General features: G+C 45.8%; 1 protein-coding gene across 1 annotated transcript in view; it reads left to right on the plus strand.

The window, feature by feature from the left end:
- jakmip1 (janus kinase and microtubule interacting protein 1) overlaps nt 1–23196 on the plus strand; it is a 93989-nt gene that overhangs the window by 4227 nt on the left and 66566 nt on the right. Inside the window, exon 2 of the mRNA XM_056272716.1 lies at nt 22183–22407. Coding sequence (XP_056128691.1) covers nt 22267–22407 — 141 coding nt within the window. The 5' untranslated portion in view covers nt 22183–22266. The remainder of the gene's footprint in view (nt 1–22182; nt 22408–23196) is intronic.

The raw sequence follows: 23196 nt of genomic DNA on the forward strand, positions 1-23196 counted from the left end.
TTCGCTGTGAAAATTGTGTCATGGGCGGGGCCACGTTCTTTTTTCCTATTGGAACGTTCCTATTGGCCAGTCGGGTGAGCATTTTTTTCTCTCAGATCATTTATTTTCTCGCATGTAATAAAGACACATTTCGAGCTCCATAAGTGCTCACCATCTCAATCATAAATCAATCTCTAACACAATCTGTGTCTATATTTGTGCTACATCCCCACTTTCACAAAGGTACATTGTGGAGAAGTGGAGAACGGCAGTAATGCAGTGTGATTCGCTGAGGCAGCACAGTCTGCACACAATCTGACGTATGCTCCATGTATTTGACCTCCTGTTTTACACTAGAAGTGGCATTTTGCCTGTTAGAAACCCATGCTCGGTTTTAATGTTATTTTAAGGTGTGGTAGAATTAAACTCAGCGTTTTGTTGGCGTACCCCTCTGTCACCTCACGTACCCCAGTTTGGGAACCACTGCCATAGAATTGCCACATTTTCTCAGTGCCACAGTGTGAAGAACATTTTAATAATCTAAAGAACCTTTTTCCACTATAAAGAACCTTTTGTTGAATGGAATGTTAAAGGTTCTTTATGCATAGATGCCAATGAGGATCTTTTAGTTTTAAGAGTGTGTAGCTGTTGTGTCTCCAGTGAACACTATAAACCGACCACGACTTGACATTGGGCTGAGTATCTGGGGCCCGGGGCCTTTGACTGTCAGGGGCCCCAGAGCTCTTTGAATGCATGCGGGCCCCTATAGTGTCGAGTTGTAGATCTCCTCGACAGCAAGCTGACCGCTGAAGGCCACTGACCTCTGTTTTCAGTCGTCATATGTCAGTCACACATATCCTACTTGGTTTTATCCAAATTATCTTCCACTAGGGGCTGTTGGAAGGGACTGTGGGGTAGAAAGGACTTTAATCTGGCCATGGGAAAGGGTAAACTTTATAATATAATTAATTTAACTATTTCAGACCTGTTCTGCATGTGTATAGACATCTTCTAGCACACAGACTGGAAGAGTTTCATCCACTAACACTAGCTCTACACACAGAGCTTGAACAGTGTTCTCAGGGTATGTTCCCTTTCGGGGGAACTTGCACTGCGTTGGTAACAAAACTTTGAGTAACGTCCTGAGCGTAACGCGTCTGTAGTATGAATGAAACTAATCCAATCCTGATTGGCGCTGCGTTATGGCGTAGCTTATGACGGCGTACACGGAAGCTTCAAAGAGACGCCGGCACACAACAGAGTTAGCTTTCTGCTCTGTGAAACTGTCTGATTTACTGTTGTCTGTCTGTTAGGAATTATACTTCACGAGTTGACACGTACATGAAATTGGATGTAGTAATTTATGCGTATTTGGCGTGCTGTCCGGGAGAGGGCTCCGAGCTCGAAATTTGGCCCGAACCCAGAGTACTCCCCCCTTTTACTGGGATAGAAACCAGCCGAGAGTGAGGTGATGGGGTGGTGGAGGGATGCTGTGAAACTGTCATGGGACAGAGGTAGTAATGTATGTCTCGAGACCGGTCTCAAGACCACTTTTACGTGGTCTCGGTGGTCTCGGTCTTGTCACGGCCTTGACGGTCTTTGGTCTTGGTCCCGGACCTCTCGGTCTTGTCTTGGTCTCGGACCTCTCGGTCTTGTCTAGGTCTCGGACCTCTCGGTCTTGTCTTGGTCTCGGACCTCTCGGTCTTGTCTTGGTCTCGGACCTCTCGATCTTGTCTAGGTCTCGGACCTCTCGGTCTTGTCTAGATCTCGGACCTCTCGGTCTTGTCTTGGTCTCGGACCTCTCGGTCTTGTCTAGGTCTCGGACCTCTCGGTCTTGTCTAGGTCTCGGACCTCTCGGCCTTGTGTAGGTCTCGGACCTCTCGGTCTTGTCTTGGTCTCGGACCTCTCGGTCTTGTCTTGGTCTCGGACCTCTCGGCCTTGTCTAGGTCTCGGACCTCTCGGTCTTGTCTTGGTCTCGGACCTCTCGGTCTTGTCTAGGTCTCTCGATCTTGTCTTGGTCTCGGACCTCTCGGTCTTGTCTAGGTCTCGGACCTCTCGGTCTTGTCTAGGTCTCGGACCTCTCGGTCTTGTCTAGGTCTCGGACCTCTCGGCCTTGTCTAGGTCTCGGACCTCTCGGTCTTGTCTAGGTCTCGGACCTCTCGGTCTTGTCTAGGTCTCTCGATCTTGTCTTGGTCTTGGACCTCTCGGTCTTGTCTAGGTCTCGGACCTCTCGGTCTTGTCTTGGTCTCGGACCTCTCGGTCTTGTCTTGGTCTCGGACCTCTCGGTCTTGTCTTGGTCTCGGACCTCTCGGTCTTGTCTTGGTCTCGGACCTCTCGGTCTTGTCTTGGTCTCGGACCTCTCGGTCTTGTCTAGGTCTCGGACCTCTCGGTCTTGTCTAGGTCTCGGACCTCTCGGCCTTGTCTAGGTCTCGGACCTCTCGGTCTTTTCTTGGTCTCGGACCTCTCGGTCTTGTCTTGGTCTCGGACCTCTCGGTCTTGTCTTGGTCTCGGACCTCTCGGTCTTGTCTTGGTCTCGGACCTCTCGGTCTTGTCTAGGTCTCGGACCTCTCGGCCTTGTCTAGGTCTCGGACCTCTCGGTCTTGTCTAGGTCTCAGACCTCTCGGTCTTGTCTAGGTCTCTCGATCTTGTCTTGGTCTCGGACCTCTCGGTCTTGTCTAGGTCTCGTTGTCTCAGACCGACATAGTGGTCGGGGGATTTAGCAATATCAATATCCACGACAATATCCGCAACGGATTGAAGCGCGCGTCCCAGTGAAGACAGTGCGGTGCGCGAGCCGTATCCGCGCCACTGATCACCGCGGCAACGAGCACTTTGATCACTTGATTTAAAAAACACATATCATGTACAGTTTTTGATGTATTAATATTTAGTAAAACACATATCAGTGACATGATGGGTTTTAACTTAATTCAGGAGATTTTGGGTTACTGCACAACTGACAGATGACTTTGAGCGCACCGCCAACGGTGTGTGTGTGTGTGTGTGTGTAACCATAGCGACAAAACAACCAACTTTCGGATCCTGGACTTAAGCTAATAATTTCGTTTTTAAAAATATAATTATATATTTAAAAGTTGCAGAATGGATTCATTTGGAGACTTCAAAATCGGCAGAGACAGGCAGGCAATGCAAAACAAAATCTTACAAGTTATTGCTTATGCCGGGCGTACACCAAAGGATTTTCACAGTCCCAGACTAAAGACCGGCAGTCTTTAGAAATCTTACTGGAGTCTCAGCGCGCTCCCGTCATCTCGATCGTTAAATGTGAGGTGATAATCTGCAGTCGGCGACCGGATTTATGCCAGTCTTTCTCTAGTCTTTCATATCAAACAGGTTTGATAATATCGCAAGTCCTAGCGTAGTCACAGTGACGTAAAACAATCAACAACCAATAAAATCGTTCTCAGAAAACCGGAAACAGGAAACTGGAAGCCATCAGTCACAACAAAGAAACATGTCGACGGACGTGGAAACACAACGAGCGCCAAGTAGGCGAAAATAGACCGTGGATAAAGAGGAGCGCCTTGTCGAGCTGTGGGCAGAGCAGTCGTGTTTTTTTGATGTAAACTGCCAAACACATTGTTTCCTGATATTGACTTTTTTCCTTACCAGAAAAAGTTTTTATACCTGGGGGGGGGACATATCCTCTGACGCTTTCTTTTCTTCTTTCTTTCACTGCAAATGACTGCAATGGCAAAAGCCACAGTAGCTAACTGTAGCTACTTCTCCATTTTTGTTAAATCACTGCTGAGCATGATGGGAGGAATTTGGTGGGAATAAAAAGCTAAAATAATCTAGTTGTAGTCTTGTAAATAGTGTCACTACAAGATTCAGTGTTTGTAAAATCTTTAGTCTGAGACTAAAAACTGTGAACCCAAGTCTTTAGATGTGAGCTGATAACAGGGCTCTAGAGTGTGACCAATTTGGTCGCACATGCGACCAAAATTTGTAAGGGTGCGACAAGAATTTTTCCTAGGTCGCACCAGTGCACCTAACGTTCTCGCATGATCGCAATCGCATCCGCTGCCTCTCCGCTGCCGATATGGTTGGATCATATCGTGGTCTAAACCAATCAGAGATAGAGATTGGGTGGGTCTTTGCCTCTGATTGGTTGTGGTTCAGATATTCCTGTAGGACTAAAATGCTCCGTGCAGTGTGGTTGAAATAAATTGCGACCTGTCACCTGAGCACCAGAGAATCAGTTACGGCAATCAGCAGCATCAGCTAAATAAACGCAGGAAAACAGACGACGAAGAAACTTTTAAAAATGTAGGCTACTTGAACTAGGTAAAAATATTGATTTCTCGATTCTCATTGATTTTTACGAACCGTTGGGCTATCAGTTGATGAATGAATGGAACATTGTAGCGAGCATCCCATCCAATAAATCGCAATAATCTTTGTGCTTTGTTACTATTGATATGAAACAAAGTCTCAGATTTCAAATTAGGTCCATTTTCTTACGAAATTCAAAAACATAAATAGTGTATTGACGCTGTGGCGTGAGATCGCTCTGGCTCAGCTCAGCTCAAGAGAAGCAGCAGTGCGGAGCGCACATGATCTTCTCTTCCGCCTCAATAATACCAGTTACAGCGCGAAATAAACATGAACGAGCATCTGAAAGTGTGTTAAAAGATAGAGTACAACTTATCGAAATCCGTATCATGTCACATGGAATCGCTCAATCGGTGTTTCAACCGTGGAAAGACGTCAGTAAAACGCTTGTAAACAATGTAATGTAACGCCACATTTACCTCAGAAAAAACATATCCAGTGCCCATAAACTCGTTAGCTAGCTAGAAAAATTAACTCTAGAGGAGCATTGTGCCTAATATATGCACCATATTACATATTCATTATAATTTTTTATGTTTTTCAATATTTAATGCATGTTGTTTGAAAAAAATCTGGCAAGTTTTTATGCAGCCACCATTTAAATTTTTATATTTCATATAACTTTATTATTATAAAAAAAAAGTGTAATTTAGGTGTTTGTGTACAAATCAGGTAATTTTTACCTTCAATATTATAGTAGGCTAATGAAGCATAGTGGGCTACAACTGACTCCCAGTTTACAGCATTAGTTGAGATTTGTTTTTCTTGAGAAAATTTGCCATGTACTGTACCTGATATCCAATATAATCAATATTGAATCGAATTGTGAAATTTGTGTCAATATCCTGCCCTAACTTGAACAATGTAAAAACAGCACTTTAATAAAAAATAAAAAAAGATTTATATTTTTATATACAGTATAATTGTGCTTCAAAAAAAAAAAAAAACTACACCTTATTCTTGTTTAAAAGCATTTACATAATATACATGAATATATGGAACGTGATAAAAAGGTGACCTTGAAATTGTGGCGTTAAAGGCGACGCGAGACGAGGAAAAATTTGAGTGCACCTAAATTTTGTGCTGGTGCACCTAAATAAAAAAGTTAGGCGCACCAGTGCAACCAAGGCAAAAAGTTAGTCTGGAGCCCTGGATAATCATATAAAGTCTTTTCTAAATCTTTTCAAAGTCTTTAGGTGTACAGAAAGCATTAGCTTCAACAACACTAGTCTGTTTTTTCCCCCCCTCCGGTCTCGGTCTTGGTCTTGACTTGGTCTGTCTTGGTCTTGGTCTTGGTAGTGTCTTGGTCTCGATACCCTCTGGTCTTGGTAGTGTCTTGGTCTCGATACCCTCTGGTCTTGGTAGTGTCTTGGTCTCGGTTTAGGCGGTCTTGACTACAAGTCTAGACAGAGGTGAGGGAAGGCTATTTTTATACCGCTTCCTCTTGTGCTGATTGGTTGATTACTAGGGCTGTGCAATATGAACAAAATAATCACATTGCGATTTTTTTATGAATATTGCAATTGCGATTTTATTTGCGATTTTGGCAATTGTTTTTGCTTTTTCAAACATGCTACATTCTAAATGTATTCAGTGCACAAGAAGTGCATAACAAAACATTTCACAATGAAATAACATTAGTATTAACAGTTTGATAAACAAAACTGTAATATTTAAAACAGACAACAAAATAAATTAATGTTAACTAACCTAAATTCCAGTCATAAAAATAAAGTTAAATAAATAAAATATTTTTCAGTGCACATATTTCACAATGAAAAAACATACTGTGTACAGTAGTATTAACTGCTTGATAAACTAAATTGTCATAAATTGGGTCAGACAACAGACAATTAAGATTAACTAACCTAGACTCCTGTCATAACAATAAATAAAAACTAACAGAATTCAAAACCAAAACCTCTTAAAGGTTTTTTGCAAGGAAACCCAGCATGTCCACCATTTCTGGTTTTAAGCATGAAAGGTGACATGTCACCACATTTCCCCCAGTACTAAACACTCTCTCTGAAGGTGAGCTGGTGGCAGGAATACAAATGCCTGCTGTTCGCGCTCACCTTATCACAACTTATAGCTCGTTCACATCTCACCAGCGCACTTGGATTGGCGTTCGTAGATTGACTGGTAGAGACTGTATTTCAAAGATGGCTCCTGCCTGTATACGGAGTTGACTGTATGTATTAAATATCTTCTTATTAAACTGTCTGGACACTGACAAAGTTCTCAATGCTTCGGTTTGAAGGTAGGGACCCTCATTATGCTACCGTGTTAGTGTGGGGCTATTTTCAGCCTTGTTAGTGGTATTAACAAGCGATTTTTATTTGTCATTGATCTATGCCCAATATACTAGCGTTATACTAGCTTTATAGGCTAAACTGTTTTTAGAGATAAAACTATTTACATTCGATAATCATGAAAACAAATCTCAGATAACGGTTGACTAGGTAACAATGTGTAATTAGACCAAAGGTTCATTTTGCGCCGGAGTTCTCCTTTAAAGAAGCTTCCTAAGGACTTCCTTGCTTTTTTGCCTGGTGGAGGTAGATCGATGTCAGGATTCTCTCTGCTTGTGCTACTCCCAGATTCAGATGTATCCTTTGACATACAGAGCAGAAATAATATTACATAGTAGGGAGGTTAAGTGACTTTTGACTTCAAGTCATGATGCAAAGGTCCCCTTTGGTATGGAAGTACCTTAGGGCCATAGAAATAAATTTATCCTAAGACACAAGTGAGATCACATTTTGTATCTTATATACACACATTTTTTAAAAATGGCCGCCGACCATACTTGAGAGGCCCATATCTTTGCTTCTGTCATAGCTATAATGACAAATTTGGTATCAACGGGTACATTTTTGTGGTCAAGGAGTCCAATAAAATAGGTTCCAAGACTAAAAAACAATAATGTTGTCCTTAACATGACAATTGGAGGTGAAGTATGCAATTTTTTATTAAAAAACGCATGCCAAACACACAGTCCATTCACAACTTAATAATTTCTTCGTTTAGGTCTGCTTCGCATGCGCCCTTTACAGCACTGGCTGAAGACGTGGGTCCTGCGTCGAGCATGGGCATCCGGTCGTTTACGTCTCAAGGTAACTCAGAACTGTGTCACAGCTCTGGAGCCCTGGAAGGCGGTCGACTGGTATCAGACAGGTGTAAACCTGGGAGTAATCTCTAAACTGATAGTGGTTTCGACAGACGCCTCCAATTCGGGCTGGGGCGCCCTCTATGAGGGCAGACCGACTTTTGGCCTGTGGTCAAGCCAAGAAAAGAGCTTGCACATAAACTGTCTAGAGATGAAGGCGGTCGAGAACGCCTTGCGGTTCTTCCTTCCCCTTCTAAAGGGCCACCATGTCCTTGTCCGCACGGACAACATGTCGGTGGTTTCCTACATAAATCGCCAGGGCAGTCTGAGATCACGGAACCTTCATGCACTGGCAGAACGCATCCTTGTATGGGTTCAGCACCCATCACTGGCCCAGCCCATCACTGGCCCAGCCCATCACTGGCGGCTGGGCTGCCCATCACTGGCCCAGCCGCCCTCTCTATGCTTTCCCTCTGATCATGCTGTTACCACAGGTAATCAAGCCTATAAGGGAGAACGGTTCCTGTGTACTTCTAGTAGCTCCGTTCTGGCCGAACCAAGTTTGGTTTCTGGAGCTGATGCAGCTTCAGAGCTTGCCTCCGTGGCCTGTCCCATTGAGGAGAGATCTCCTCTCACAGGCCGGGGGTACGATTTGGCACCCACGACCCGAGCTTTGGGCTCTGCATGTGTGGGCCATCAACGGGTACCCATCAGTCTCCCCGACGGAGTGTTAAACACGATTACGCAAGCTAGAGCGCCCTCTACTAGATGGCTTTATGGTTCCAAGTGGTCAGTGTTCTCAGGTTGGTGCTCAGCTCGCAACCTGGATCCACAAGATTGTGGGGTGTCGGAGGTTCTCTCCTTCCTACAGGAGCTCTTGGATAAGGGTAGATCCCCATCCATGCTCAAGGTATATGTGGCGGCTATTGCTGCGTTTGTCAAACATTCGCATGGCCAGTCACTGGGTAGGAACGACCTTGTAGTCCGCTTCCTCAGGGGAGCTAGAAGGATGAACCCTCCTCGCCCCCCCTCGGACCTTTCCTTGGTCCTGGAGGCCATGAAGGGTGCCCCTTTCGAACCTCTACAGTCTGTGGACCTTAAGTATCTCTCATTGAAAACCGCCTTTCTGGTGGCTATCGCCTCAGTCAAGCTGGTGGGTGACTTACACGCACTTTCTGTTAGTGCGTCGTGCCTTGAGTTTGGGCCTAATGACTCCAAGGTCATCCTCAAACCAAGACATGATTATGTCCCCAAAGTACTTGCCACTCCTTTCAGAGCACAAGTCTCTGTGGATCTGACAGCGAGTCTGACATTCTCTCGTCACAGGCGATTTTTGAGATTCACCTTCGAGGGCCAGGCATATCAATACACAGTCCTACCGTTCGGCCTGTCCCTGGCATCCTGTATATTATGATGTACATGGACGCGGCTCTCGCGCCCCTGAAACTTCAGGGAATGCCAGCTTTGAACTATTTGGACGATTGGCTGATTCTAGCTCGATCTCATTCAGAGCTCATAGAACACAGGACCATATTACTCGAACACCTCGAGAATCTTGGTCTCACAGTCAATTGGGCGAAGAGCCAGGAAATATCCTTTCTGGGCACAGAGCTGAACTCGCTGTCAATGACAGCGCGACTATCGCCAGAGCGCATACTGAACATTGCGGCACTATAGTCCCGCTCAAGAGATTTCAGAAGATGCTGGGCCTCATGGCCTCATCATCATCAGTACTCCAGCTGGGTCTGCTTCGCATGCGCCCACTGCAGTGGTGGCTGAAAGCACGAGTGCCGTCTCAAGCTTGGGCCTCCGATCTGTTTCGCCTCAGGGTCAATCAGAAATGCGTCGCAGCTCTGAAACCTTGGAAGGCGACCGACTGGTACTGGTACCACCGCCTCTTCAATCTGACATTCTCTCTTCGGATCTGACAGCGAGTCTGACGTGAATCTCCTTTGCCTGGTTAGGGCCCTTGGAACGTTCGGCTGCTTTCAGACGGTCAGGACAGCTATTTGTTTCGTTTGGTGGCCGATCTAAAGGTCTAGCTGCCTCGAAACATAGCCTTTCCAGGTGGAAAGTGGACGCTATCTCACTGGCTTATACATCTAAGAGCCTTCGTTGCCCTCTGGGCGTCAGAGCTCATTCCACTAGAGGCATGCCTCTTCATGGGCCTGGTCCAGTGGGATTTCCCTTCACGATATCTGTATGGCGGCAGGCTGGGCCTCTCTGTCTACATTTATAGGGTTCTATAACCTGGAAGTTCCCGCGCTCCAAGCTAGACTGTTGTCAGTTTAGTTTATCCGCTCAGTTCTGCCGGACTCGGTTCCGCGGACTGCAAAGTTTTCAGTTCAGGCAGGCTATTGCCTCCCCTGACTGTTATACCGTGTTAAGCACCCTCTATGCATTTAAGGTAACCACGTTTACCTTATATCATTCTTATTAAGCCCATTCCCAATGTCGGCTTTTTATATCCCCATATCATATGAACTCAGGGCGCTCGCCCTTGGGTCAGTGTTGTGGTAGATTTAGCACGCACGGCGTTTTAAATTGGATTCCCGTAGCGTAAGCTAGCTTACGCAACACGAGAGTACTCTCGTAAGAGAACGTCACGGTTACTAACGTAACCTCGGTTCTCTCTAGAAGAGGGAATGAGTGTTGCGTAACCCTGCCGTGCTTGTGCTACCATCTGGTTTCGCTTCAGTCGATGAAAACCAAGGAGCATCTTATCGAGCTCTGGCTTATATAGGCATAAGCCACGCCCATTCGCCCACTCATTGGTGCTTACGTCACGAGCAGTGCCTCGATAGGTTGCAGCAGTTGCCGCATAGCATCCAATAGGCGCGCGAGCTGCCTCGCCTAGGTCTGCTAGCTGCAGCAAGTGTGTTTTAAATTAATACAAATTATAAGGTTAATTTTTGGCTTCAGTATTCTCGAGAAAAGAGGTTTTCCCTCTAAGGTTTTTTTTTTCCATAGTCAACTAGCTAGCTATTTATTAGTTATCTAACATTAAAAAAAAAAAATTATTTAATGAGAAAGTCATACGAACCTCAAAGTGTTAACCTGTCACCTCTGACCTTCAACAGCTGTCACAGCTCCTGGTGCAGATGGGATGTGTTGTTGCAGGAACTGATATGCTATAGGCTACTCCTGACTGGTCGAAATCTCATGCTACTTAGGACAAATGTAATGTACAGAAGTAGCTGCACTGCTTAAATACAAAATTAAAGTTTTTGAACGAAAAGATAAGTAAAGTCACTCTGATGACAATTTTTATGTGAAATGTGCATATTTACCCCCAATTGTCATGGTATGGGGAAAATTATTATTTTTTTAAACTTGAAACCAATTTTATTGGATTCCTTGACCCCAAGAATGTACACTTTGACACCAAATTTGTCATTATAGCGATAACAGAAGCAAAGATATGGGCTCTAGAGTATTTTCGGCGCATTGGCGGCCATTTTTGAAAAAACATGTTTATTTCTGATACAAAGTGTGATCTCACTTGTGTCTTAGGATAAATTTATTTGTATGACCCTAAGGTACTTCCATACCAAAGGAGACCTTTGCATCATGACTTGAAGTCAAAGGCCTATTTTTTGGGCTTAACCTCCCTACTAACAGGTAAATATTAAAAAGTCATAAAAAGAGTGTTTATCTTAAGAGATGACAGTTTCATCCAGTTTACATAAATTAATTCACCTTGTGGGAACTCATATCCATATCAGACATGACCCTGGCCTTAATGTTTGTAAGTTTATCCTCATCAGTGTAGCTGGTTTTGAATCTTGGATCCAGAAATGTTGCTATGTCCAGAAGCTCTTGGGTTGTTTCATCCTCATAATGTTTGTTGATGTAGTTAAGAATTTTTGATTTTATAGTCTTTGTCAGGTCAGTATCTTCATCCTTCACTGCAAGTATCTTGGTGTTCAACAGATGAAGAACTGGTTTAACGTAGGATACACAGATGTAGTTTTTACTGGAAAGGGCATCTGTGAACTCCTGAAGTGGACCCAGTGCCTTACAGATTCTAGAACATCTGTGTCTTGCCATTGTGGTACTAGGTGTCTTGTTTTACGGTCAGCTGAAAGGAGCTGAGACAATGCCTTCTGTTGCTCCAAAACCCTGTCTATCATTTGTTGCATTGAGCCCCATCTTGTCGGGCATGATGTTATGAGGGCATGTTGGGGAAGCTGAAGTTCTTCCTGGGCTTCGGCTAACATCATCTTTTTTTTCCAACTGTGGGAAAAATGTCCCACAATCTTTTTGCACAAGCCGTTGGCTCGGGAAATGCGAGGTTCATCCTTGATTGCATTTTCTAAAAAGAAATAATTGCAAAACATGATGAAAATGTGTAATATTATAAGTGTTGCATGCATTTAAATATAACTATTGGGTAATACTTTACAATAAGGTGCTATTTGTCAACAATTAGTTAAAGGTGCAATGTGTATTATTTCTGAGGATCTATTGACAGAAATGCAATATAAGATCCATAACTATGTTTTCAGTGGTGTATAAAGACCTTACTTAATGAACCGTTATGTTTTTATTACCTTAGAATGAGTCATTTATATCTAGGGTACATAAGTGCGGGCACCCCCTTAAATGAAGGTCGACGACACATTGTGACGTCATGTTTCTACCGTAGCCGACAGCGAACACACAGCGCTACAGAGTTTGCTATGTGGGGAGATATGTGCTGCTGGTTACGTCGGCCACCGTAGCTTCTCCTTAGATTTTGAGAAGGGAGGGATAGGCCGTAAGTGGCTTTCTGTTTGCAATTCGCAAATCTCACCACTAGATAGATGCCTCTAAAAATCACACACTGCACCTTTAATGCATTAGCTAAAATGAACTAACAATAAACAATACTAATACAGCATTTATTAATGTTAATTCATGTTAATTTTACATTATTAAAATCAAACGTTGTCACTGTTAACATTAGTTAATTCACCATGAACTAACATGAATAACTAGTGTGATTTTGTATTTAATGTATTAGTATGCTAAAATGAACATGAACTAACATTAATAAATGCTGTATTAGTTGTTACATACTATGTATTGACACGAACTAACATTAACAATGATTAATAAATGCTGAAAAACTAAATTATAAAATATAAATTAATTGATAAAATCGCAGCCTTATGCGGTTTAGAAATCGCATGTGCTCAAATCGCGATTGTTTTGCGATTGCGATTAATTGCACAGCCCTATTGATTACCTGATCGTGCTCCTCCCGAACTTTGTTACATAAAACTTCATATAGTGAAAAAACAAGAATTTAAAAGAAAAAATGGTGAGTGAGCAGTTTAGACAGTGTGTGCATCCCTGTCCGAGATTCATCACGGGTGGGGACACACACGATCTTTGTGTACACTGCTTGTATACTCTCGAGGGAGAGTAACTGTAAAGAACTACCCACCAGAGCTGTGCTCCCGCCTGCCCATGTTCCCTGAGGATCCCGCGTACGAGGAGCTTGTAGAGGTTGACTCGCGCTGTGGCCAGACTTAACATCAGCTGGCCACGTGAAAGGCAAGAATCGCATGTTAAAATCAAGTTGGACGAGCGCTTTCTGCACAGGTTTCTGCAGCACAGGTACAACAATATATTGGGGGTGAGAGAGAACGGCTATTGGATGATGCCGCAAGTGGAAGAGGCTTTAGCCAGCTACCTCTCTCCTGACGCTGCGTCATCCCTGAAAGCCCCGGCGGTTCCCACTAAACCTTGTCGTACTTCTGCTTTGGTGGGCAGAGCTTATATGGCGGCGGGCCGGGCTGGTGCTTGCCTGTAAAACAGTGGCTGTAATGCAGAGATACCAGGCCGACCTTCTCAAAGATATCAATGGCTACGAGAGGCCCACCGCTGATGACATCACGGCCCGTGGCATCGGCCGCTCCATGGAAGCTTCAATCAATCAATCAATCACATTTTATTTGTAGAGCGCCTTACAACAGGCAAAAGGTGCACAAGGTGCTTTCCAGTAAAAACATCAATAGACAACAGTATATATAAAAACATAAGTGTACATAAAGATAAGATAGCAGTCGAGTCGGGTCGGAGGCTACGTGTTAAAAGCTTGTCTAAATAGATGTGTTTTCAACTGTGATTTAAAAACACTCAACACGGTGATGGTTCGTAGGTGTGGTTGAAGTGCGTTCCACAGCTTTGGGCCCTGGACGGCAAATGACCGACCTCCAAACTTTTTATATTTGAACTTTGGAATCACCAGAGAGGTGTGTTCAGAGGAGCGCAGGGTTTTGGCTGGTTGGTAGACCGTTAGTAATTTGGCGAGGTAGGCCGGGGCCATACCATTGATGGCCTTGAACACGAACAGCAGGACCTTATACTCCACCCTAAACCGCACCGGGAGCCAGTGGAGCGAGCGGAGGGCTGGGGTGATATGTGAGTGCCTGGAGGCGTTGCAGAGGAGACGTGCTGCTGCGTTTATTACCAGTTGAAGCCTATTGAGGAGTGATTTATTAAGTCCAATGTAGAGGGCATTACAGTAGTCTATCCTCGAGCTGATGAAGGCATGAATATGGCTTTTTCAAGGTCAGCTCTGGACAAAAATGGTTTGACCTTACTCAGGAGCCTTAACTGGTAAAAGCTCGCCTTCACAACTGCACTAATCTGTTTGTCGTACTGCATACTTTTGTTAAAAATAACACCCAGGTTACACACAATGGCCCTCATTTATCAAAAGTGCATACACCAAATTTCCAGCGTACACCTGGCGTACACCCAAAACCACGGTGACTTTGAGATTTATCAATATGGACGTTGGTGTACGGCACGCTCAAATCCTACGCCAGCTCAGGAGGTGGTGTACATGTACGCACATTTTGAGTTAGTGCGGAAATGTGCAGAAAAACAATTCCTAACACCACAAAAACGCACTGACAAACTAAAAGATATGATATATTATGACCCACTGTAAAAAAAACAACAACATTGTAATTATAAACTTCAGTGTTTATTTTTGTGCAACATGGACTTCAATGTTTAATTTGTGTGACTTTACCAAAGCATTTGATCTGTAGGCATATGTATTCCTTCAGTTGCGAGCCTGTGCGCTTTACCTGACGTTTCAGGGTTAGGCCCGGCGGGTGCACACGGACTGGGTTCTGTAATGAAAGGCTTTCAATGACCAACAAATAATTCAGACTGACAAAATAATAAAAATGACATTCTTCTTCTTTTAAATATTAATAATAATAATACAAATAATAATAAAACGACATTCTTCTTCTAAATAACAATAAGTGTCATTAATAATAAAAATCATAATAAGAATAATAAGAATATTACAAATTGTCATGCAATTATTAATGTGAATGAATGGTACTCCACATCATCATCATCACTATTGTACACCCCAATACATTTGACGTGATACGAAATTAAATGCTAATTGTTTCAAAACACATGCTGTAAAAAAATGCATTGTGATAGGTCATTTCGGCTCCACGTCGGAGTAGTTTCTCTTCTGTGCCGTCTTCCGTGTGTCCATGGCATAAAATGAGGGCGTGGGGGAAGCGGAGACTTGAATATATAGGGGCGTGTTATTCTAACGACGATCGTTTTCAGCCGCGGCATTTATCAAGGGCAGGTATTGCGTACACCTGGATATCAAAGGTACGCACAGCTTCATAAATCAGGCGGGGAGAGGAGTGTAAGAATAATCTTACACCAACATATACGCCCGTTTCTACGCAAGATTGATAAATGAGGGCCATTGCGTGCAAACTGAGGTGTTAGAGGACCAAAACTGAGAGACCTATTGGGTGAGTCCGAGGATGTACTCAGTCTTTCACAGCTTCGGTAGCAATGGAGAGACGAATAGTTCAAATAGTAGCAAATAGTTCCTCTAAGATCGCTTCTCTGCTGGTCTTACCCGTGGCCTCCATTGTGGCGTTCCACGCTCCTCTGGGTGATGGGCCACTGGGTGATCTCTGGGTGATGGGCCTCTGGGTGATGGGCCTCTGGGCGATGGGCCTCTGGGTGATGGGCCACTGGGTGATCTCTGGGTGATGGGCCTCTGGGTGATGGGCCTCTGGGCGATGGGCCTCTGGGCGATGAGCCTCTGGGTGATGGGCCTCTGGGCGATGGGCCTCTGGGTGATGGGCCACTGGGTGATCTCTGGGTGATGGGCCTCTGGGTGATGGGCCTCTGGGCGATGGGCCTCTGGGTGATGGGCCTCTGGGCGATGAGCCTCTGGGCGATGGGCCTCTGGGCGATGAGCCTCTGGGCGATGGGCCACTGGGTGATGAGCCTCTGGGTGATGAGCCTCTGGGCGATGGGCCTCTCGGTGATGAGCCTCTGGGCGATGAGCCTCTGGGTGATGGGCCTCTGGGTGATGAGCCTCTGGGTGATGGGCCTCTGGGTGATGAGCCTCTGGGTGATGAGCCTCTGGGTGATGGGCCTCTGGGTGATGGGCCTCTGGGTGATGGGCCTCTGGGTGATGAGCCTCTGGGTGATGAGCCTCTGGGTGATGGGCCTCTGGGTGATGAGCCTCTGGGTGATGAGCCTCTGGGTGATGGGCCTCTGGGCGATGAGCCTCTGGGTGATGAGCCTCTGGGTGATGAGCCTCTGGGTGATGAGCCTCTGGGTGATGGGCCTCTGGGTGATGGGCCTCTGGGTGATGAGCCTCTGGGTGATGGGCCTCTGGGTGATGAGCCTCTGGGTGATGGGCCTCTGGGTGATGGGCCTCTGGGCGATGAGCCTCTGGGTGATGAGCCTCTGGGTGATGAGCCTCTGGGTGATGGGCCTCTGGGTGATGGGCCTCTGGGTGATGAGCCTCTGGGTGATGAGCCTCTGGGTGATGGGCCTCTGGGTGATGAGCCTCTGGGTGATGAGCTTCTGGGTGATGAGCCTCTGGGTGATGAGCCTCTGGGTGATGAGCCTCTGGGTGATGAGCTTCTGGGTGATGAGCCTCTGGGTGATGGGCCTCTGGGTGATGAGCCTCTGGGTGATGAGCCTCTGGGTGATGAGCCTCTGGGTGATGAGCTTCTGGGTGATGAGCCTCTGGGTGATGAGCTTCTGGGTGATGAGCCTCTGGGTGATGAGCCTCTGGGTGATGAGCTTCTGGGTGATGAGCCTCTGGGTGATGGGCCTCTGGGTGATGAGCCTCTGGGTGATGAGCCTCTGGGTGATGAGCTTCTGGGTGATGAGCCTCTGGGCGATGAGCCTCTGGGTGATGGGCCTCTGGGTGATGGGCCTCTGGGCGATGGGCCTCTGGGCGATGGGCCTCTGGGCGATGGGCCTCTGGGTGATGAGCCTCTGGGTGATGAGCCTCTGGGTGATGGGCCTCTGGGTGATGAGCCTCTGGGCGATGAGCCTCTGGGCGATGGGCCTCTGGGTGATGGGCCTCTGGGTGATGAGCCTCTGGGTGATGGGCCTCTGGGTGATGAGCCTCTGGGTGATGGGCCTCTGGGTGATGAGCCTCTGGGTGATGGGCCTCTGGGTAATGAGCCTCTGGGTGATGAGCCTCTGGGTGATGAGCCTCTGGGTGATGGGCCTCTGGGTGATGAGCCTCTGGGTGATGGGCCTCTGGGTGATGGGCCACTGGGTGATGGGCCTCTGGGTGATGAGCTTCTGGGTGATGAGCCTCTGGGTGAGCCTCTGGGTGATGGGCCACTGGGTGATGGGCCTCTGGGTGATGAGCTTCTGGGTGATGAGCCTCTGGGTGAGCCTCTGGGTGATGGGCCTCTGGGTGATGAGCCTCTGGGTGATGAGCCTCTGGGTGATGGGCCTCTGGGCGATGGGCCTCTGGGTGATGGGCCTCTGGGTGATGGGCCTCTGGGTGATGGGCCTCAGGAGAGACATGGTCGTACGGTTCCCCCATGCCGACCTGGGATCTAGCCATGGTTCTCGAAGGGCTGTGCTTGGCCCCCTTCGAACCCCTGTACCTCCAAGCCCTTTCTGTGTCTCCTTCGAGCCTGGAGTTTGCCCCTGCGAGAGTTAAGGCCATCTTCACCCTAGACCTGGCTATGTGCCCAAGGTGCCTTCTATATAATAATAAAATAATAATAATTCGTTACATTTTATATAGCGCTTTTCTGGGTACTCAAAGCGCTTTACATGGAAGGGGGGGAATCTCCTCAACCACCACCGATGTGCAGCTCCACCTGGATGATGCGACGGCAGCCATACTGTGCCAGAACGCCCACCACACACCAGCTTACTGGTGGAGAGGAGACAGTGATGAAGCCAATCAGTATATGGGGATGATTAGGAGGCCATTATAGACAGAGGCCAAGGGGCAAATGGCCAGGACACCGGGGTTACACCCCTACTCTTTTTCAAAGGACATCCTGGGATTTTTAATGACCACAGAGAGTCAGGACCTCGGTCAGGACGGTGCTCTCTGACAGTGTAGTGTCCCCGTCACTACACTGGGGCGTTAGGACCCACACAGACCACAGGGTGAGCGCCCCCTGCTGGCCTCACTAACACCTCTTCCAGCAGCAACCTGGTTTTCTCAGAAGGTCTCCCATCCAGGTACTGACCAGGCTCAGCCCTGCTTAGCTTCAGTGGGCAACCAGTCTTGGGCTACAGGGTGATACGGCTGCTGCTATATGCCTTAGTTAACAAGGGTTACAGTCGTAACCCGAGACGTTTTCTAAATGTCACATCAGGGCAAGTTGTCATGTGTATTTTTATTAGATTAGAGTTAGTTTTTGATGTAGAACACTGGTTTCATATTTTGTGTGAAACCTTTTATATATTTGCTGTTTTTATGTGTTGGATAAATCCATGTTACCTAAGTTCTGTAATAAATATGTCATAATTAAGGTATTTTGGTGGTTACGATGAACATTTTGTCAGGTTAATGTAACATAATTTGAATGTGCCTGGTTGATTATCTCTGACTGTCAAATATGTACCCAGAGTCCTTTATTTGATTACATTTCAATAAGATCCCAGGTTTTACAGCTCTGAAACACACAGTAGTGTTTGCTGTGTCAACACTGTTACACCCTAACAGAACTTTCCAGAGCAATTGAAACCAGTCCTGCATCTGTAAGTGAAAGGCTAATCTACTTACTCCAACTCTCCACAGGGTCACATGATCTCCATTGGGTCACATGATCTCCACAGGGTCACATCACGTGTTCACCCATGACCAGTGAGCGGCTGCATTCATTTGCATATGCAGAGATAACACTGCTGTTTAGATTAAGCTCTAACTATATCAGGCTATTAGCAGTTTCAAAGGTCAGCAGGAATGCCTCGTTATGGTTTCCCTGGCAGGGCTTTACTGGAGAGAGTTTGCCTTGTGTTCCCAGGGTGGAGTATTTGTGAACTTCTGAAGGGTGCATTTGTTCTGTGTTTGTTGGCACAGATACAGTGTATAGACACTTAAATCACACTTTAACATGTAGTATTTGTGGTGGCAGTTATTCCTGAGAAAAGCAGTTTGTTTGCAAATGCCACTCGGTTTGATATTCTAATGCCTGTCACAAATGTCAATCATATTTTCATGAGTTTTTAAATTTGACTGTGATTTATATACTATCATAGTTTACGTTGTAGCAATATTTTAGTGTTAGCTTTCAATTATATTTTTTATTTTAATTTTAGTGATTTTTTTAGTGATTTTGTTGAAATGAAGTTTTAGTTTTTATTTAAATGCATGTTTTTAGGTTTAATTTGTTTTCATTTCAGGTTTATTCAGTTTTTTTGTGTTATTTTTAACAGCTAATTTATGTAAACAATAATAACCCTGGTGTCTGCGCTCTCTCTTCTCTGTCTGTTTTTAAGGAAAAGAGTTCATAGTTTTGTTTTTGTGTATTTGACTTCCAGCTCCTTTAAACTGCAAAATACAATGAAGAGGCTTTATTTCCCCTGCAGTTTCCCTCGGGATCTGACTTTGATGTTTCTCACAGTATCTGCAGTCGGCCTGGACATCTGGGAGCCGTGTGTGAGAGGGAGTGAGTGTGTGTGTGTGTCTGTGTGTGTGTGTGTGTGTGTTTGTCTGAGAGTGTGTGTGTAAGTGAGTGTGTGAGTGTGAGTGTGTGTGTGTGTGTGTGTAAGTGAGTGTGTGTGTGTGTGTGTGTCTGAGTGTGTGTCTGAGAGTGAGTGTGTGAGTGTGAGTGTGAGTGTGTGTGTGTGTGTAAGTGAGTGTGTGAGTGTGAGTGTGTGTGTGTGTGTGTAAGTGAGCGTGTGTGTGTGTGTGTGTATATGTGTCTGAGTGTGTGTCTGAGAGTGAGTGTGTTAGTGTGTGTGAGTGTGAGTGTGTGTGTGTGTGTGTGTGTGTGTAAGTGAGTGTGTGTGTGTTTGTTTGAGTGAGTGTGTGTTTGTGTCTGAGAGTGTGTGTGTAAGTGAGTGTGTTAGTGTGTGTGAGTGTGAGTGTGAGTGTGAGTGTGAGTGTGAGTGTGTGTGTGTGTGTGTGTGTGTAAGTGTGTGTGTGTGTGTGTGTTTGTTTGAGAGTGTGTGTGTGTGTAAGTGAGTGTGTGAGTGTGAGTGTGTGTGTGTGTGTCTGAGTGTGTGTCTGAGAGTGAGTGTGTGTGTGTGTGTCTGTGTGTGTGTGTGTGTGTTTGTCTGAGAGTGTGTGTGTAAGTGAGTGTGTTAGTGTGTGTGAGTGTGTGTGTGTGTGTGTGTAAGTGAGTGTGTGTGTGTGTGTGTGTGTGTGTGTGTGTGTGTCTGAGTGTGTGTCTGAGAGTGAGTGTGAGTGTGTGTGTGTGAGTGTGTGTGTGCGTGTGTGTGAGTGTGTGTGTGCGTGTGTAAGTGAGTGTGTGTGTGTGTGTGTGTCTGAGAGTGTGTGTGTAAGTGAGTGTGTGTGTGTGTGTGTCTGAGAGTGTGTGAGAGAGTTACTATAGTGCATTAACTAAACTTAGTTTCATAAATGTAGTGAATGTTGAAATTAACGAAGTAAATACTTCTATAGCATTTATTAATCATATTTAATGGCATTGGAACCCTGACCATCTTTAGATATCAACACTATAAGACTAGTTTCCAGAATCAGATCGCGACGGTCATCCTAGTGTGTATGCACTGGTGTAACGTGATTAAATAGTAGCAACTTTACACGCCGCTCGCTAACGCTAACCTAGATACATGTGTGCTATTGTTAGGCGCATATCCTAGTGCTAGGAAGCTGAAGGATAGCGCTTTACTGCATCTAGTCTACAAACCGGTTATTTAAAATATGACCGTGTGTTCTGTAGTGCATTTGCATTGTGGGAAGTGTCTCATCACCATCGGACTCCTCTCAGTGTGCAGCGTCTCAAGCCCACAGCACGAGGCGTGGGAGTGTGGATGGGCCTCTAGGGGGCGCTGTTGTGCTGAGGGAGAGTCAGCGATCGGTGAGGTCACATGACTGGCCAAGACTCACGGCAAGCTTTTACACAGAACATCATTCAGCACACTTGCACCTGCTGCTTTGGCACAGGCCTCATGCCGTAGTTCTGGCGCTGTGATGTGTGTGAAAGACACTCGTTTAGAGACACGATCTTTAAGAAGACGAGCTTTCACAGAGTCTCGTTCGGCTGCGGTTTGAAAAGACTTGCAGTGACATCATCCGCATCGATGACCATTGATGTTTCTGCATATCTCATCACAATCCTGCCCTCCACTGTATCAAATCTGCTGTCAGAATTATTCAACTCATTAATAAACATTTGACTATTACTTACAGAGCGAGCAGCCTTTTAGATTTTACCCATTAATGTGGTGTAAATCCAGCGTTTAATGTTGTTTATGTGTCTATGTGGTGTTTTTAATACGCTTTAAGACACACCATGTGTAAGTTCATAAGTCGACAGCATTGCTGAGTATTTTCTGCTTAAAACTGCAGTGAACCAAAGACAGTCTCAAAAACACGGTTTGAAATCGCTGGTGTTTCTGACGTCACAAACGACCTTGTAACCAATCAGATCAACGTGTGATCGTCAACCAGTGGATCTCTGAGCTGAGGGAGTGAGTGGAGGCGGGGCTCATTTGCATATTCATCGAACCGCGCATACTAAATGAGGCAAGGGTGTCAAGTTACATTCAAGATATTTTAAGGCATGAAGACATTTTTTAAAGGAAAAAAAAAAACATTTAAATATGTCATTTTGAGTTTTAAGGGATACAATTATTGACTACAGGGGACTTTAAAAAATTGCGTTCTATCTTATATTTAAACTCAGATTTTGCCTTGTGAACTTCCGCCCTTAACCGTCTCCTAATTCCACATTACCGCTACAGAAAGCAGCGCTCCTTCCATGAAGACAGCCTTCCTCTGGTTCAGATGCCCAGGGCTTGTTATGTGAGACCATTTTCACAGCTTTAGTTTCAGACACAATATCTTCACAGAATGTGATATACATACGACATAATAAGTGTCTGTAAGTTGATCCGCGTTCTGTCAGGATTGAAAGGAAATGTCTGACAGGAGATGAATTACATGGTCAGATTTCCATCGGGATGTTCCCGTAAGAGCGATCAGTAGTTCGGTGTAAAGCAGTGGGACAGTCCACATGCGGAAGAGTAGAGCATGTATAAACATACACTCGCATCTGTGGGAAAGCAGTACCATGAAGCTCCACTAGATGGAGGCACACACACACACACACACACACTCAGGAGCCAGATTCCAGTGAACACATGGCACATGTGAGTGTTTGGGACGTGTGTTTGGGTGTGTTGGAGTTAGCTGTGGTCCGTGAGCATGTGTACGGCCAACACCCTCGCTCTCCTCGAGAGCACAGCTGAGCTCTGACTCTCTCTGTCCCCAGCAGGAGAAGAGCAAGATGCCGGCGCCGGGCTCCGTCTCCACTGCAGGACTGGCGTGAGGTTCCACTGGAGAATCATCGTTCGTGAGGATGGCGGCGACCACGCCCACCTTAGCCCCGCCCCCCAAGAAGAGCCGCGGGAAACCAGAGGCAGAGACTCTACAGGCCAATGAGGAGCTGAGGAGCCGACTGAGCGATGTACAGCACGAGCTGCAGCAGGAGAGAGGGAAGGTACACACACACACACACACACACTACACACACACACACACACACACACTACACACATACACACACACACACTACACACTACAGGAGAGAGGGAAGGTACACACACACACACATACACACACACTACACACTACACACACACACACACACACACACACACTACACTACACTACACACACACACACACACACTACACACTACAGGAGAGAGGGAAGGTACACACACACACACACACACTACACACTACACACACACACACACACACACACACACTACACTACACACACACACACACACACTACACACTACAGGAGAGAGGGAAGGTACACACACACACACACACACACACTACACACTACACACACACACACACACACACACACACACACTACACTACACACACACACACACACACTACACACTACAGGAGAGAGGGAAGGTACACACACACACACACACACTACACACACACTACACACCACACACACACACACACACACACACACACACACACACACACACTACACTACACACACACACACACACACTACACACTACAGGAGAGAGGGAAGGTACACACACACACACACACACACACACACTACACACACACACACACACACACACACTACACACACACACACACACACACACACACTACAGGAGAGAGGGAAGGTACACACATACACACACACACACACACACTACACACACACACTACACACACACACACACACACACACACACACTACACACACACACACACACACACACACACACACACACACA

Source organism: Rhinichthys klamathensis, unplaced genomic scaffold (genome assembly GCF_029890125.1).
Source record: "Rhinichthys klamathensis goyatoka isolate OS25496 unplaced genomic scaffold, OSU_Roscu_1.1 h1tg000347l_1, whole genome shotgun sequence".
NCBI classification, from domain to species: domain Eukaryota; kingdom Metazoa; phylum Chordata; class Actinopteri; order Cypriniformes; family Leuciscidae; genus Rhinichthys; species Rhinichthys klamathensis.